General features: G+C 34.4%; 1 protein-coding gene across 2 annotated transcripts in view; it reads right to left on the bottom strand.

Moving 5' to 3' along the window:
- Positions 1-18,288, bottom strand: part of unc5cb (unc-5 netrin receptor Cb) — a 245,875-nt gene that overhangs the window by 36,124 nt on the left and 191,463 nt on the right. Inside the window, exon 8 of one of the 2 annotated variants that reach the window (XM_051121277.1) lies at positions 10,769-10,828. The exons of the other annotated variant lie outside the window; for it this stretch is intronic. Coding sequence (XP_050977234.1) covers positions 10,769-10,828 — 60 coding nt within the window. The remainder of the gene's footprint in view (positions 1-10,768; positions 10,829-18,288) is intronic. 2 annotated transcript variants of the gene reach the window in all.

The following is an 18,288-nucleotide window of genomic DNA, read 5'->3' as shown; positions in this document are numbered from 1 at the left end:
AGCAAAACCTTGAGAGACCATCGATTCCCGCATCAATACGGAGCGCAGGCGCAGCCGACCTCCCGACTGACCACATCAACCAATGCATGTTTCTAATTCTCTCATTTGTGCTCGTATTGAACTCTCTGAGGGCCAAAACACTACGACGTGAGGCACAGATTCACTAAAATCTCACATCTGGCAGCAGAGGGCGCTGTCAGCCATTAAACTTCACTAAACCTGTCCACAACTGCATACTATTTCTGGACTATTCATACTACTGTATGTGTGTGTGTGCATTTTCTGTAAGCTTTTAACATCTCATTGATTCACTCTGATCAAACGTCAGGAGTTGCACGGCAAAAAATGTCTATTAGGCTTGTAAATACATACAAATAATACTCGAAAAAACTGTACTTTTATATAAATATACAAAAAAAAAAAAAAAACTATGCATTTTTTTAAATCAGTTGTTTTTTGTCTTAGTCCACTGATTTTTATTTTTATTTTTTCACTTAATGTGTACAAATGTTAAAATAAGTGACAGAATAAGTGAGAAACCTACCAGTGCAGTGAGACAAAACAGATTTGTATTCAGAAAATGTCAGAAATAAGTCTTAATTATGCACTGTTGCTTTCAAGCTAGACCTTCTTGTTTTTTTTTTTTTTTTTTTTTTTTTGTTGTTATTACTATTACCTCATAATATATTATATTAGAAATTATTTTTATTACTATTATTATAAGTAGTATCATTATTATTTATATTGCTTAGAAATTAATATAAAATTTAAATTTAAAATTACTATTGTTTTTTTATTTTATATACTAATTCCTGTTATTTTATTCTGTATCCATTTTATTATTTTATTTTATATTTAAATTTATTTTATACCCTGATTTCTTATTTTATTTCAATTATTATTATTATTAGAGCCCATTTTTTATTTTTTATTCTATTTATTATTTTATTTTGATTTATTTTACTTTACACCCTGATTCCTTTTATTTTATTTGATTTTTCTTAATTATTTTATATCCTGATTCCTGTTATTTTATTTTATTTCATTTTATCCTGATTAGATTTTTAGTTTTTATTGTTGGTATTATTATTACCTTATAACATATTATATTAGAATTTATTATTACTACTATTATTATAATTAATATCATTATTATTTATCAGGAAAAAAACCTGAGCCCATTTTTATTTCATTATTTCAATTATAACTGTATTTTGATTTATTTTATTTTATACCCTGATTCATTATTTTATTTTTAATTTAATTATTTTAATTTATATCCTAATTCCTGATATTTTATCTTATTTTATTCTGAGTCCTGATTAGATATCTAACTCTTATTTTTAACTTAAAATAAGACAACAACAACAACAACAACGAAAAAAAAATCACGCAGACATTGCTAACAAATTGCACACATAATTACGAAGAAAAAGCAAGTAACAACAGGGTTATTATAGTTAACTAAAAGTAAAACATTTCAATTACCTCAAATAATATAAACAATAACTGAAATAAAAGACATTTTTAAAAATATTTTTGTATTTAGAACTAAAATAAATAAATGCCAACTTTCTACTGTAAACAAAAGCTTGCAGCGCTTGCCCCGCCTCCGGAGTCTTCTGATTGGTCCACTCATTGATGAGCGGCACTGTGTATAAAAGTTTAAATTCTTTAAATTGACGCAATGTCTTAAAGTGGAGCTGAGTGTGTGAGACATGCATGCAACAGTCATGAATGTCTGTCTACACAGAAAAACAATGGAAAAGAAGTGCATTGGAATGTAAAAATGCATTCTGTCTTAAAGGCTTCTAAGAGTGTTTTGCACTGGGCTGCAATGTAATATTAAATCAATGAGCCCTCAGTAGGCATTAGTGCGGAGAGTGTAGTGTGCAGTACACTGTCAGTGTTTGTGCTGATGATGTAAAGTGTCTACTCTATTATGTATATTGTTTTACGAGCGAGCTGTAATAACCTGCCGTGAGCTTTCATTCAGATGAACCTGCAGCTTCTTCCTTTGATTAAACCTGTGCATGTGTGCGGCCCGTCCTCGGAGTGAATCCGGACACTGAGTGTGATCACGTGTGTGTGTGTGTGTGTGTGTGTGTATGTGTGTTTGCATGCCTGCAACTGCTGAGCTTTTAAAGGTAGCAGCAATCAATGTCACGATCAGCGCCGCACGGCCCCTCGTAGAGTTTAATCACTGTGACATTACGAATTAATCTCACTAATGTGAACGCTGCCCTCTAAAAGCAGACGCTCTGACCTGCGGCTACACTCCAGCGTCTGCAACACACGGCTGAAAACACAAAGAGCTTCCCATCTGAACACGCAAAGTCTGAGAGTCAAAAATCAAACTGTGATTTTTCAGATAAAAAAATATATATATTGATTAAAATAGTGGTATGCAATGGAGAAAAAAAAAAAAAAAAAAAAAAAAAAGGTCCAGGTTTGCTGTGATTGTTTGTTTGGCTAAAAACTTTTGATTATATATCAAATATATTATATATATTATATATAATATATCAATATATTAAAGATATGAAGAGTTTATTTGCAAAAACAGATGACCTTTTTTTTACATTTTCAAAAATCATGTTTTTATTATGTTATCATGTTTTTATTGTGTTTTTTTATTTTTTATTTTTACTAAATCAAAATAACCCAACTGCAGTTTGATTGAGATTAACTGGAACACACACACAAAAAAAATTGAAAACTGAGAAAACTGTGTTTTTGCAAAATGTACAACAAAAGAATATTAAATGTTATTAAATTACTATACGAAAATTACTATTATTATTAATTAAATATTTAAAACAATAACAATATTATTGTGAAGAAAATAAAACAGTTCGTGCTGGGCAATGATTAATTGTGATTAATCGTATCCAAAATAATAAAAAAACTTTTACACAATACATGTGTGTGTACTGTGTATATTTATTATGTATGAAAAAAATACACACACATGCATGTATACATTTAAGAAAAATGTTTAAAATAATAAATAAAAAAATAATTATATGAATGTAAATATACACAAATACATGTAAATACTTTCAAAATATATATTGTATGTGTGTCTATATATGCATAATAAATATACACAGTACACACATATATTATATTTTGGATGCAATTAATTGTTGCCCATTTGTTATCGTTATTACTGTTACTAAATAAAAATATTAAACAAGAAATTACTATTGTGTAATAAAAAGCAAGTATTAAAAAAATTATATTATTTTTATTAATACTAGTACTACTAATATTTATATGTATTATATATTTATAATTATTATATAACATTATACACAAATATTTGTATATTTTTATTTATAAATATTTAATAAAATAAGAAATTTTACTATTGCAATATTTAACTGAAATAAAAATATTTAGGAACAATACTCTTACAATAATCGTTTTATTTTACAGTACAACAGTGAAATTACAATGCTAATATTACAATACTAATATTTACTTGTATTTATTTTCTCTTTTGAGGATAACAGACTTTTTACAAGTGCTCGTCATTGCAAATTTAGAAAGAATTGATGCGTTATAAGTGACTCAAACTCTGTCTGTCTTATCTTTCTTTACAAAAGCAGATGTTTAGCAGAACGTTCACAGTTCAAATAATGAACACGGATTGTTTTTTGTATCGTTAGTATTTAAGAATGACCAAAAAAAACAAAAAAAAAAACAGGGTTGGAACAATATGAAGGTAAATGAATGACAATTTTCTAATTTTCTGCCTGAAGAATTGCTCTAAACAAAATCCTGAAAGAGGAAGCTGCTAAGCTTCTGTAGGACGGCGAAGTCGAGCCGTTCGGAGACGGCACGCGGTTGAGGATTGGGATACGGTCACGAGCGCGAGAGGAACTGATCCTATCGATCTCTGTGTGATCTGAGGGAGCCTGCGGGCCGGAGAGAGACACCGGCTAACGGCTTTTGATTATCTGCCAGACTTTAGCCCCGGAGGAGGCCCTGCGTTTCCACACGCGTGACACACTTGCACCCGCACCGCATCCCAAACACACGAGAGAGAGAGAGAGAGAGAGAGAGAGAGAGAGAGAGAGAGGAACGAGAGAGAACTGACCTGTGCGGACGGCCAGCAAACACACAGATCTATTCCTGGTCATTTGGACGACAGATACTCTCTCATTTCTCTCCAAACTCAAGAGATCTTCTGTATTATTCATAAACTTCCACCATTACACTCCTTGATGCACAAATCTATTCCTGGTCAGTCGACTGACTGCTTAAATGATACATTAACATGAGAAATGTTTCCCTAGCAGCTCGCTCATATGATACATTTTTCTTTTTTTATTTCAGTTAATGTTCAAATAGTTATTCAGTGCTACTTTAGTATCATTAACATGTTTGGTGTGTATATATATAAAAAAGGGTTTAAAAGAGAAGTCCACTTCCAGAACAACAATTCACAAATAATTTACTCACCCCCTTGTCATCCAAGATGTTCATGTCTTTCTGTCTTCAGTTGTAAAGAAATTATAATTTTTGAGGAAAACATTTCAGGATTTTTCTCCATATAATGGACTTCACTGGTGATTTTGAACTTCCAAAATGTAGTTTAAATGCAGCTTCAAAGGCTCTAAATGATCCCAGCCGAGGAAGAAGGGTCTTATCAACGAAATGATTGGTCATTTTTTTTGGAAAATAAAAAATTGTTTACTTTTTAAGCACAAGAGCTGGTGTAGCACAGGCTCTGGGATGCGCGTTCACGACGTACTATTGAATCACGTCGAAAGGTCACGCGGAACTACAGACCCAGTGTTTACAAAGCGAACGTGCAAAGACTAAGAAAGTGCAAGTAAGTCAAACACTGTTTACAAACAAAAAGCTACAACGTGTCGGACGATTCTGAAGTTGTAGGAGAAAATAAGATGGAGTTTTTCGACATACTCTACCTTTTTGAGCCGGAGTACACAGACGATGAACTTAGACGTGATTCGTAGTAGTGATGGGAAGTTCAGATCATTTTACCGACCTTTGAGTCTCGTTTAAAAAAAATGAACGAATCGTGACTACTGTAGAAGAGTCATTTCGTTCATTTTAGCAAAACCAGCATCACGTGACAGCCCCATAAGATGAACGAACCACTTGAAAAACCCGAAGACTCAAAACAGGTGAACTAATTCCAGTACAGAACCTAATAGGATGTTGCGCATGCGCCACTGAACGAATCAATCCCCGAGACGACTCGTTCTTCCCGAGTCACATTAAAGATTCGTTGAAAATGAACAAATCGTTCAAGAACGCACATCCCAGAGCCTGTGCTACACCAGCTTTTGTGCTTAAAGTATACAATTTTTTATTTTTTGAAAACAATGTTTAATTTAATTGCATTTTTGTTTTTGTTTTTCTGAGCAAAAAATAAATATCATACATTTTCCCCTAATTTACAGAAGACACCCACTGAAATGTCATTCAGTGTAACAATCTTGTCAGGCATATTTACAACAAAAATCAATTTAGGACATATTAAAAGACAAATTACTTTCACTCCAAATACTAATTAGTATTAATTCTACATTTTTTACATTTTCCCATTATCCTAGGTTTTGCCCATTTATCAGTAAGGTTTTTTTTTTATTCATTTAAAACAATAAAATGTAATATGCTCCCTTATTCTTTTATATATTTTAATAAGTCAGAATAAGCATGTTGTTGGAATTTTTACATAAATATTGTTACACACAATGACAATGTAACTATATATATATTTATATATATATATATATTTATTTATTTAAGTTAGTTTCAGCAATTGCATGTTTTTGTAATTTTTGTTGTTTTCAGTTTTGAATTTTATTTAATATAAAAAGCAAAAAAAATATAAATAAAATATTCTGATATATTTTAAAAATTATTAATTTAATATTACTAATATTTCAATTATTTTAACAAAATATATGTAACAAAACTACTCTGTTTTCAGTCAGTATTTTTATTTATTTATTTTCGTCTTATTTCAAGTTAAAAACAAGTTAAAATATACAAAAATCCTTTAAAAAAAAAAAAAAGTAGGCTTGTTTTAGAAGCAACACTGCATAAGATATTAAGATTTGTTTCTGACATTTCCTGAATGTAAATATGTTTTGTCTCACTGCACCGGTAGATTTCTCACTTATTCTGTCACTTATTTTAACTTCCTTTCACTTGAATCTACCAGCGCAGTAAGACAAAATACACCTGTACTCAAGAAACATTCTTCTTTAAAAGTAAGTAGTGTTGCTTCTGAACTACATCTCTTTTGATCAGAGCATCATTTTCTGTTGTTGGTCAGTCGGCTGACACGGATACTCGCTCGTTTCTCTTCTGTATTATTCATACACTTCTATCATTACGCTCGTATGCCGTTATCTTTAACAAAGATATCAGGGTAAACGATGACTCTCTACAGGAGCATAAAGCCGTTCATATTCCGGCCCGTACGGACGCGGTCGAATCGAGCGGAGTGATGAAAGTCCGCCGATATCATCTGAGCGTGCAACTCTGCCGTCCGCCGCTCGTACTTTGATGATAAAGCGGCACACTCAGCGGGGTGAGCACTAAAATGTATCGCTGAGATTAATACATTTCTTTGAACATGAGGGACTGTAGGTAAAAGAGCGAGTGAGAAAGAGAGAGAGAGAGAGGGAGGAAAACAGGCTGGAAATGAAAAGCATTATTGAGCGGTTGCGCTGAAGAGACGGCCGAGAGACAGACACATTTCCTCAGCCGGCGATCACAGCAGCCATGTGTGAAAGAGACGCCCAGGGCTTCAGAGGCCGAGAAGAGCCGCTCCACACCACCAAACACACACACGCGTGCACACAAACACACACACACAGCTGCAGAGTTCATTTCATTAACATTACCAGCAAATCGAGCTGTAACCTAATTCAGTCCTTTCAACTTTTTCCATTTACTTCACTGCATTTCTTTCTGTTTTGTCTATTTCTGCATGTTAAGGCACCAGATCACTCTGAAATGAACATTCTGGGTGTTTCAAACCCGTTTGACTTTGACTCTAAACAACACTGACTTTCATTGCTTGGGCAAGGAAACGTTGAGGCGTTAGTTTTTTAAACGACATGAGGCTGATAAAAGATGACAGAATTATATTTTTGGGTGAACTATTTCTTTAAATGTGTGATATGAAGGATTAATATTGTAAATAAGCAGCTTTATGCAGCTTAAACCAGACTAAGTTTGTTTGATGAATCAATCTGGTCTAACACAGTCTCCCAGGCTTGTGCCAAACACAAAACTCTTGTAAAACAAGCTAAACAGACCAGACTAGGTGAGCAAACCTGTATAGTTTTACGGTGTTTTGGCCACATATTCTGGTCTGTTTTGCTGGTCTCAGCTGGTTTAAACAGACTTGCTACACACCCAAAACTCTTCTAAAACCAGCAAAACAGATCAGACAGTGATCAAATCATTGTAGACTAGACAATCTAGTATGGGGTGCAGGCCTAAGATAGCTTAGATGGACTTCTAGGCTTGATACAAGCAAAACAGACCAGACTGGACAGTCTAAAGTGGTTTGGTCACCTAGTGCTTGCTGGTTTTAGAAGGGTTTTCGCGACTACTGTAAGTGACCAAACCACTTTAGACTGTCTAGTCTGGTCTGTTAGAAGGGTTCTGGGGTTGTATGAAGTTCAGAGACCATCTAAGCCAGTTTAGACCAGCTAAGAAATGTATTCTGGTCTGTTTGCTGGTCTAAGACGGTTTAGACAGTCACAGAAGCTTGATACAAGCCAAAAACCCCTCTAAAACCAGCAAAACAGACCAGACTAGTTGACCAAATCACCTTTGAGTATCTAGTCTGGTCTGTTTTGCTTGTATCAAGCCTATGAGTCCATCTAACCTCCTTAAACTGTTTAATCTACAATGACTTGGTCACCCAGTCTGATCTGCTTTGCTGGTTTTCGAAGAGTTTTGGGATGTATCAAATTTCGGTGAGCAGTTCAGACCAGCTTGGATATTTATTCTGCTCTGTATTGCTGGTTTCAGCTGCTCTAAACCGGTTTGGATGGTATCCCAGGCTTGCTAAAAGCACAAAACCTTTCTAAACCTAGCAAAACAAACCAGACTAGGTGACCAAACCACCTTAGACTGTCTAGCCTGGTCTGTTTTGCTTGTATCAAGCCTAGTAGTTAATATAACCTCCTTAAACTACCTAGTCTATGATGATTTGGTCACACAGTCTGGTCTGTTTAGCTGGTTTTCAAAGGGTTTTGGGCTTGTATCACATCTCGTAGACCATCTAAGCCAATTCAGCCCAGCTCAGACACAAATTCTGGTCTATTTTGCTGGTTTCAAGCAGGTTTAGACAGTTACCCAAGCTAAATACAAGCCCAAAACCTTTCTAAAGCTAGCAAAACAGACCAGACTAGGTGACCAAACTACCTTAGACTGTCTAGTCTGGTCTGTTTTGCTTGTATCAAGACTAGGAGTTCATCTAACCTCCTTAAACTGTGTAGTCTATAAAGATTTGGTCACCCAGTCAGGTCTATTTCACTGGTTTTAGAAGGGTTTTGGGCTTGTATCACATCTCGGAGACCATCTAAGCCAGTTCAGTCCAGCTTAGACACGTATTCTGCTCTGTTTTGCTGGTTTCACCTGGTCTAAGCTGGTTTAGATGGTCACCCAAGCTAAATACAGGCCCAAAACCTTTCTAAAACAAGCAAAACAGACCAGACTAGGTGACCAAACTACCTCAGTCTGAGTAGTCTATGAGGAGTTGGTCACCCAGTCTGGTCTGTTTAGCTGGTTTTAGGAGGGTTTTGGGCTTGTATCAAGTTTCAGACACTGTCTAAGCCAGTCCATACCAGCTTAGACATGTATTCTGCTCTGTTTTGCTGGTTTCAGCTGGTCTAAGCTGGTTTAGACGGTTTCTCAGGCTTGCTACAAGCCCAAAACCTTTATAAATTCAGCAGGAATTTTGCTGGTTTTCGAAGGGTTTTGGGCTTGTATCACATCTCTGAGACCATCTAAGGTTCTGGTCTTATTTGCTGGTTTCAGCTGGTCTAACTTGGTTTAGATGGTCACCCAAGCTAAATACAAGTCCAAAACCAGCAAAACAGACCAGACCAGTTGGCCAAACCACCTTAGACTCTCTAGTCTGGTATGTTTTGCTTGTATCAAGCCTAGGAGTCCATGTAACCACCCTAAACTGTGTAGTCTATGATGATTTGGTCACCCAGTTTGAACTGTTTTGATGGTTTTCAAAGGGTTTTGGGATTGCATCACATCTCTGAGACCTTCTAAGCCAGTTTCAGTGGTTTTAGCTGGTCTAAGCTGATTTAAACAGTCAACCAAGCTAAAGACAAGCTTAAAACCCTCTAAAACTAGCAAAACAGACCAGACTAGTTGACCAAACCACCTTAGACTATCTAGTCTGGCCTGTTATGCTTGTATCAAGCCTAGGAGTCAATCAAACCTTCTCAAACTGTGTAGTTTACGATGATCTGGTCACCCAGTCTGGTCTGTTTTGCTGGTTTTGGAAGGGTTTTGGGCTTGCATCACATCTTGGAGACCATCTAAGCCAGTTCAGACCAGTTTAGACACATATTCTGGTCTGTTTTGCTGGTTTCAGCTGGTCTAAGCTGGTTTAGACAGTCACCCAAGCTAAATACTCAAGACTACGATGATTGTTTTGCTGGTTTTAAAGAGTTTTGGGCTTGTATCACATCTTGGAGCCCAGTGTTGGGGAAAGTTACTTTTAAAAGTAATGGATTACATGATTGAGTTACTCCCTAAAAAGTAACTAATTACGTTACTTAGTTACTTTTTATGGAAAGTAATGCGTTACTTTACTTTTGCATTACTTTTTAAATCTGGGCAGGGCTTGCTTGTTTGTTTTTATTATAAAAAGTTCTATTTTTGGCAAATGTAAAAGCCTTTTTACACCAAAAGCCTCAGACTTCGAGAAAAGTAAATTCACTTCTGTACAGTAGAACACAGAAGAAAATAATGTCAACTCTTTAGCAATAAAAAAAGAAAGGAAAACAAATGTTAGATTATCTTGAGTAATTTTTGCTTATTAGTATGGTTGAATTGGATTATCGAAGGTTGGCAGCAAAGACATCGGTTAATAAAATGGGGTTAAAACATTTAATTATTTGCATTTGTGTAAATTCTGAGTTGAATTTCATTTTTGTCATTTATTCCAGAACTAACATCTTACTCCTGATTTCTCTCAACATGACAGGAGAGCTTTTATTCAATAACTGGGGGGAAAGTAACTGGCGTTACTAATTAGTAACTCAGATATTTTCTTGTCAATTAAAAAGTAATGAGTTACTTTACTAGTTACTTGGAAAAAGTAGTAATATTACGTAACTCGTGCTACTTGTAATGCGTTACCCCCAACACTGTTGGAGATCATCTAAGCCAGTTCAGACCAGCTTAGACACATATTCTGGTCTGTTTTGCTGGTTTCAGCTGGTCTAAGCTGGTTTAGACAGTCACCCAAGCTAAATACAAGACTATGATGATTTGGTCACCCAGTCTGGTCTGTTTTGCTGGTTTTAGAAGGGTTTTGGGCTTGCATCACATCTCAGAAATCATCTAAGCCAGCTCAGACCATCTTACACCAGTTTAGACCATCTTAGACTAGTTTAAGCGGTGTTTCAGATTCTTCAGAAGGAAAATGAGGTGGTATGAAAAGAGAAAAAGAATAAGGAGGAAACAAGGAAGGTTTGGAGATGCATGCAAACAGAAATCAATGAAATGAAGGACTCACATGGATGTGGCAGAGCATTGCTCTTGTCTGTGGGTTCGGAGGACTTCTGATATAAGGAACCTTTGGGAGAGAGGGAGGGATGGAGGGTGAGGGATGAAAATCAAATTCAACACAATCGGATTGAACAAAATCAAACAAGCCAACAAAGACATGAGCGATGACGGCCGACTCTTCTCCATTTGGTGTCACTTTCACCCTCTCCTGGACTCCTCCTGCAGACAAACGAAGCGCGAGCGAACGCCACCATCCGTCAGCTGCGTTTTAGTGCTTCATTAGGACTAACGAGCCAGAGGGATGGATGGTTTTAAGCTGATAAACAGTCCTGGAGTCAATGAGTCAAAAGCACTCGGAGGCTCACATCTGACACATGGACATGAGAAATCGCCCTCTCCGCTGCACTCTGAGACGAGCCGGACGCTATTAGAGCAGAGACGCCCGCTAATGTAGCATGAGCAACGGCCCTAAATCACACCCGCACTGACTCCAGGAGTCCGACGGGACCCGAGACTCAAGCATATCTGCATATCGAGAGAGAGAGAGCGCAGGGCTGCATTTCCAAATGCTCCGATGCTGCAGATTTCTTTCCTGTATTCTCTACTGAAAAAGGAAGTTGAGTGAAACTGCATGAATGAAAAGAAACTAAAGACACGTTTGGATGTAGAAAATGGACAAACAATGACGCCTTGGATGGGAGAGGCAGACGGGTAGATACATCAATGGACAGGAAAATCAATGTGCTGATGGATGGAGCATTTATGTGCACGTGATCGAATGGGACAGAAGAGCTCAGAGACGCTGTGCTGTGACGAACTCATGACCTTTGACCCTTCTGCTGTGTGTCTTTCTGAAATTAACCTATGAATCTCACAAACACTGCTAGGTCACATGACAGGCCAAAATAAAAATGAAAAAAAGAAATCATATACTGACAGAGGACCACTGGGACAATATTTTCATGCCAATCAAGCAGCTCAAATTCTCACCGCTGTAACACAGATTTTTTTAAAAATTTAAATAATTTACAAAACTAAAAAAAAAATGAAAATTAAAGAATGTATAAATACAAAACAATACAAAGATTTATTATTATTATTATATATATTTTTTTCATAATACATTCATTTGTTTACAAAAGTAAAAATTAAAATAAAAATACAAAAAAGAAATGTATTTTCCTTAATTTAAATTATTTATTTATTAATTTACAAAAGTTTACAATTAAAATGAAAATTAAAGGATGTTAAATAAAAACAATACAAATATTTGTTCTTATTATTTAACTTAATATTTATTTGTTTGTTTGATTGTTTGTTTTGCATTACATTGATAAGAAAAAGAAACTTGCATGTCAGTGCAAAAATATAAATAATTCATATATTCAGAATTTTGCATGTTCAGTATAAACAAAATATTTATAAATACTAACAAAAAATTTTATTTATTTATTTGATTTATTTTAGCGGACCACTGTGACATTATTTTCATGCAAATCAATTCTCACCACTGTAATGCAGATTTTTCTTTATTTAATAATTTATGCATTTATAAGTTAAAAATTAAAACAGAAATTAAAGGGATGTACAAATACAAAAATTTATTTTATTTTTTATTTAAATAATTTATTAATTTACAAAAATTTTAAATTAAAATGATAATTAAAGAATGTATAAATAAGAAAATACAAATATTTATTATCATTATTATTATTATTATTATTTAACTTAATATTTATTTATTTGTTTGTTTTGCATTACATTAATATGAAAGGAAAACTGCCTTGAAAATGTCACAATGTAAAAATATAAATGTAATTCATATATTTATAATTTTACATGTTCAGTATAAACAAATTATTTATAAATATTAACCAAAAAAACAAAAAAAACAAAACTTTAAAAATCATTTTGCATGTTCAGGTCACATTCAAAGTACTTTTTCCTGCGCTACTCTAATAAGTATTTAGTGGGAACTTAGCCTAAATAAAAAACAAAACATAAAAAAAAAAACAAAAAAATACAAACACATAAATCTAAGCTGGTCTTAGCTGCTCTCCCATGCCAAAACCCTAGAGAAACCAGCTAAACACACCCACTGGGTGACAAAACCACCATAGACTACCTAGTGGTTTGGTCAGAGTCTGGTGGTTTGGTTTGGTTTCCACAGGCTTAATACAAACCCCAATCCCCTTTAAAACCACCAAAATAAATCACACTAGGCGATCAAACCATGAACGTGGACTAGCAAAACGGATGCCCATGCTTAAAACAAGCCCAAAACCAAAGAAAATGTCCTTTTCTTTGATCCTTTTCAACATTTCAGCATAAATATATGAGTTTGTGTAGTAATATGTGAGCTGGCAATGTTCTGCCTTAATCTAAAAACATTTAGTTTCTGTATATACTGAATATAGTGAATAAAACAGACCGTACTATGGTATACTCTTGATACATGCCTCTATACTGAATGATGTCAAAGTTATTGACATGATGTTTTGTATTAGTGTTTTCTATCTGTTCTTATGAAATGTAAAGGTGAGGACGTCGCTGCAAATATTGGGTTTCATACGGCAAAAATTTGCACAAGATCCAGTTTCTGGAAGAAAAAGCCGGCGTTTGCCCTTGTGTTTGTCGTGCCCTTTCCGCAGATCGATATGTCAAGAAAATGTCATCTGTCTGTGCGTTAAGTAACCAAAGCCCTGAAAAGCAACATCATGAAGTAAGACAGAAGCGGAGCGGACAAGCGATCGAGCGCACAACTCGCAGCTTCGGCGCGAAAGGTTAAAACTATAGAGAATAACGCTTAAATTCAATCTGCCACTGCAGCCCAAACACAATTTGAGCACTTTACAAACTCAAAAAGCAAAAAAAAAAACTTTCCAACTCGGACTGGAGGATGCCATTAGCGCAGAGGAAACGTCCCATAAACGCTTCCCAACGGCACCAACTCGCACTCCTGCCGGATGAGTCGAGTTCACGTATCAAGTGTAATTCATGCCCAATGATATTTGCAATAATGTGAGCTTTCGGATAATGTGGATTTCTGCTAAACGGCCAGCGAAGCGGTCATTAGCATGCACGTAAGTGGTTTCACCCTTTTAGCTGGAGAAAGGGGAAGAAAAAAAAAATCAATCAAGGGAAGTGAGCCTAAATCTATAATGTTATGGGTTTTATATTCCTCACAAACTGACCATCAATCTGCGCACGACTAATGCTCCCACAATGCATTTCACCGGGAAGATAGGAAGATTCAAATGGCAGAGAAATGACTTCTGTATCTGAGATCACAGCCATTCCTGAAAGCTCACTTAACAACTCAACCAACACATGCTGTGCTCATTTACTACCACACACACCAGAGCAAAACCACCACCTCTTTCAAATCAGCGTTCACAAACAACATTCTGCCTTACTGCTTTATAAATCATCTCATAAATGTTAATATTTAGAGAGAAAATGAATACAAGATTAGTTTGCATTGTGACAATCAACCACATTTCACTGTATTAATGCAAAAAAATTATTAATTTAAAAAATAATAATGCATTGAAATTAAGCTTGTAAAAATATAGAAAATGCTAAAAACAAATAAAAAAATAATCTAAGCAAATGCAAAATCAAATAATATTATAAATTACTTTTTTGTATTTCAATAATGACGCTTTTGGGGGCAATGTGATTATCGTCGCATAGGAAAACAAACAAAAAAACAAACAAAACAACATTTTAAAAGTGTAAAAATAAATACATTTAAATTTTTGCATGACACTAAAGATAAATACAGGGAAATGCGATTCATTGTCACAATGCAAAACCTTGCATTCACTTTCTCTCTAAATATTAAAAATTGATGAAGAAACATTTCTGATATCTAAAAACAAGTTTTTATTATTGATAATATTAAGTCAATAATGGGTCATTCCAGCTGGAATCATCAAATTTTGGAAAAGTTCCCCACCTGACCTCCTCAGATTTGTCTGAAAAAAATCTATGTGATGGGTAATATGCCCAATAGATCATATACAAAATTTCAGATCTCTACTGTGCATACTTTTTTCACAAAAAATCTGTAAAAAAGTTTGTTTTTTACCCCGTTTTGGCATCACAGTCTGAGTGACCATGTTCAGCCTGACATATCTCCAGAACTATTTGTGCCAGGTCCATGAAATTTTCTGGGCTAAGAGTCCTAGTCCAGAACTGCATGAATTACAACTCACAGCATTGTTACTGAATTTACACCTGAATGCTGGCCCTCTACTTTTCTTTGAAACTATTACTTTAAGGGTTTTCAGATGTCTGTAGAAACCTCAATCTTCAATGTATAAGCATCAAACTTGGTAAATGGTCTGATATGTACCATGTCTTTCACATCCTTTGACATCAGACAATAGAGTCTGATGGATGTTGAGATATTAAGGTCCAAATATGGAAAAAAACTGATTTACACCAATGTTCAGAGCAATATTTCCCATGAATGACACCAGGTGTGAACATGAAACTTGTTTTTTTGAAAGAGCATGTTCTTATTGATAAAATATAAAAAAATTAGGATGGGGTTTTGCCTCATTTTTCTGTAATGATTTTTTTAAAACTCAGAGTTTCGTCACTGATCCTATTGTTCACTTTTGCTATTCAACTTGGTATGGGCATTTCAACAGAATTTATTAATGTTCCACTTATACAAAAAATACAAAATACAAAAAACGTACTTCCAGACATGAGTCACTTTAATAATGTATACCACCAACACAAATAAATGTGTGACATAACAGTTACTGAAAGTTGTTCATGAAAGTGTCTGAATCCACAGTTTCATTTTCTTTTATGACATAGCATCGTCCAGTGGAAGTAACTGGCACATCAATTTTCATTATGATGTGCTGGAGAGGCACCCAACAGACATCTTCCCTTTTTTAGCCAAAAGTGGCCTCTAGCTGGGCCATGGGGATGCAAAAAAAGCACTTGAATGTCTTGCTCTGTGTCAGAGACGTCTCTGATGATACCAACCCACCATTGTCGGTCATACGCACAAGTAACATATTGTCCTGGGGCCATATCTGTGATGTGAAGGCCTTGTTCAACTGGGTCAACCTCAAAGTTGACATGGAATCCTGGTGTTCCTGATACTCAACTAACCTTAAAATTGATCATTGTTGACTGATTGACTGATTGATTGATTGATGCTAGATCTCATACCACCTGAATATTATTTTTTCTAATCAATATTGCCCTCCTTTCTCAATGAAAATAAATGTATTATTCACTGGATTGTGTGGAACATCAAGATTAGGTACTTATGTTGCATTCCATTAAATGTCGGTAGTCGGTGAATCCGAGTTAGTTCTCCCGATGTCCGTCGTAAATGCATTCCATTGTAACAGTTGGCAAAAATATGGATGCCTATGGATAATTCCAACCGACTCGGTCTGGACTGAACTGGCCCGAGTGTGTGTTTCGGAACCCCAACTTAAGTGGCCGTTCCTTTGCACTTTCCCGAGGTGGAGGTCGGATTTCCCGAGTCCCGAGCACAATGGAATGCTGCATTATAGCATTAATTTAGGCATATGAGTTCAAAATAGCTGCTACTACAGTAGTTGTGAATGTCACACAACAATGATTTTAAAAAAAAATATTACAGAAAAATAAGGCAAAACCCCATCCCAGTTTTTTTTTTTTTTATATTTTATCAATAAGAACATGCTCTTTCAAAAAAACAAGTTTCATGTTCACACCTGGTGTCATTCATGGGAAATATTGCTCTGAACATTGGTGTAAATAGTTTTTTTCCATTTTTGGACCTTAATATCTCAACATCCATAAGACTCTATTGTCTGATGTCAAAGGATGTGAAAGACATGGTACATATCAGACCATTTACCAAGTTTGATGCTTATACATTGAAAATTGAGGTTTCTATGGACATCTGAAAACCCTTACAGTAATAGTTTCAAAGAAAAGTAGAGGGCCAGCATTCAGGTGTAAATTCAGTAACAATGCTGTGAGTTGTAATTCATGCAGTTCTGGACTAGGACTCTTAGCCCAGAAAATTTCATGGACCTGGCACAAATAGTTCTGGAGATATTTCAGTCTGAACATGGTCACTCAGACAGTGATGCCAAAACGAGGTAAAAAAACAAACTTTTTTACAGATTTTTTGTGAAAAAAGTACGCACAGTAGAGATCTGAAATTTTGTATATGATCTATTGGGCATATTACCCATCACATAGATTTTTTTCAGACAAATCTGAGGGGGTCAGGTGGGGACCATTTGATGATTCCAGCTGGAATGACCCTAATAATAAGTTTCTTGAGCAGCAAATCAGTACAGTTTAATACTTTTTTAATACTTGAAAAATATTTAAATGCTAAAATGAATATTTTTTGCTACCCATTACACTAATCTTGGGGAAAATGTGATTAATTGTCACAATTCAAAAATCTCATTTTCATTTTATTAATAAATTGAAAAAAAAATAAATAATAATATTAAAATAAAATATAAAATAATAAAATAAAATGAAAATAAAAAAAAAAAAAAAAAAGATAATGAAAATAAAATAAAATAAAATAACTGTTTTCAGCATTGATAATGGATCCCAATATGCAGTGGTCACTGAAAAGAACTCAGTGAAGCAGTAAAAATTGTAGTATAAATTGTAATAAAATAAAATAATAAAATTAAATTAAATTATAAAATAAAATAAAATAAAAATAAAAGCTCCTGTTTTTCAACATTGGTAATGCATCCCAGCATACAGTGGTCATTGAAAAAACCTCAGTGAAAAATAGTATAAAATAAAATAAAATAATAAAATTAAATTAAATTATAAAACAATAATAAAAAAAAATAATAATAAAATAAAATAAAATCATCTTTTCTTTTAACATTGATGATGGATTCCAGCATGCAGTGGTCACTGAAAAGAGCTGAGAGGTGCAGTAAAAATTGTAGTATAAAATAATAAAATAAAATAAAATAAAAACGTTTGAAGTCTAACAACAACTGTTTTTAACATTGATAATGGATCCCAGCATGCAGTGGTCACTGAAAACTGCCATATAAATTAGTAATAAAATAAAATATAAAACAATGAAATCAAATGAAATTCTAAAATAAACAAATAAATAAAATAAAAAATAAACACTTTTGACTTCCAAGAACAACTGTTTTCAGCAATGATAATAATCAGAAATGTTTCTTAAGCAGTAAATCAGCATATTACAGTGATTTCTGAAGGATCATGTGACGCTGAAGACTGGAGTAATGATGCTGAAAATTCAGCTGCGCATCACAGGAATATATTACATTTTGCAATATATTCACATAGAAAACAGCTATTTTACATTGTAATAACATTTCACAAATTTGCACAGTTTTACTGTATTTTTCATAAAACAAATGCAGCCTTGGTGAGCAGAAAAGACTCTTTCAAAAACATTGTAATCTTAATGATTCCAAACTACCATGCTATATACTAAAGCACCATGATACACCATCACTGTACCACACTATCACCACAGTC

Source organism: Labeo rohita, chromosome 10 (assembly GCF_022985175.1).
Source record: "Labeo rohita strain BAU-BD-2019 chromosome 10, IGBB_LRoh.1.0, whole genome shotgun sequence".
Classification (NCBI taxonomy): domain Eukaryota; kingdom Metazoa; phylum Chordata; class Actinopteri; order Cypriniformes; family Cyprinidae; genus Labeo; species Labeo rohita.
The sequence above is the reverse complement of the archived record's forward strand: the minus strand, read 5'-3'. Positions and strand labels throughout refer to the sequence as shown.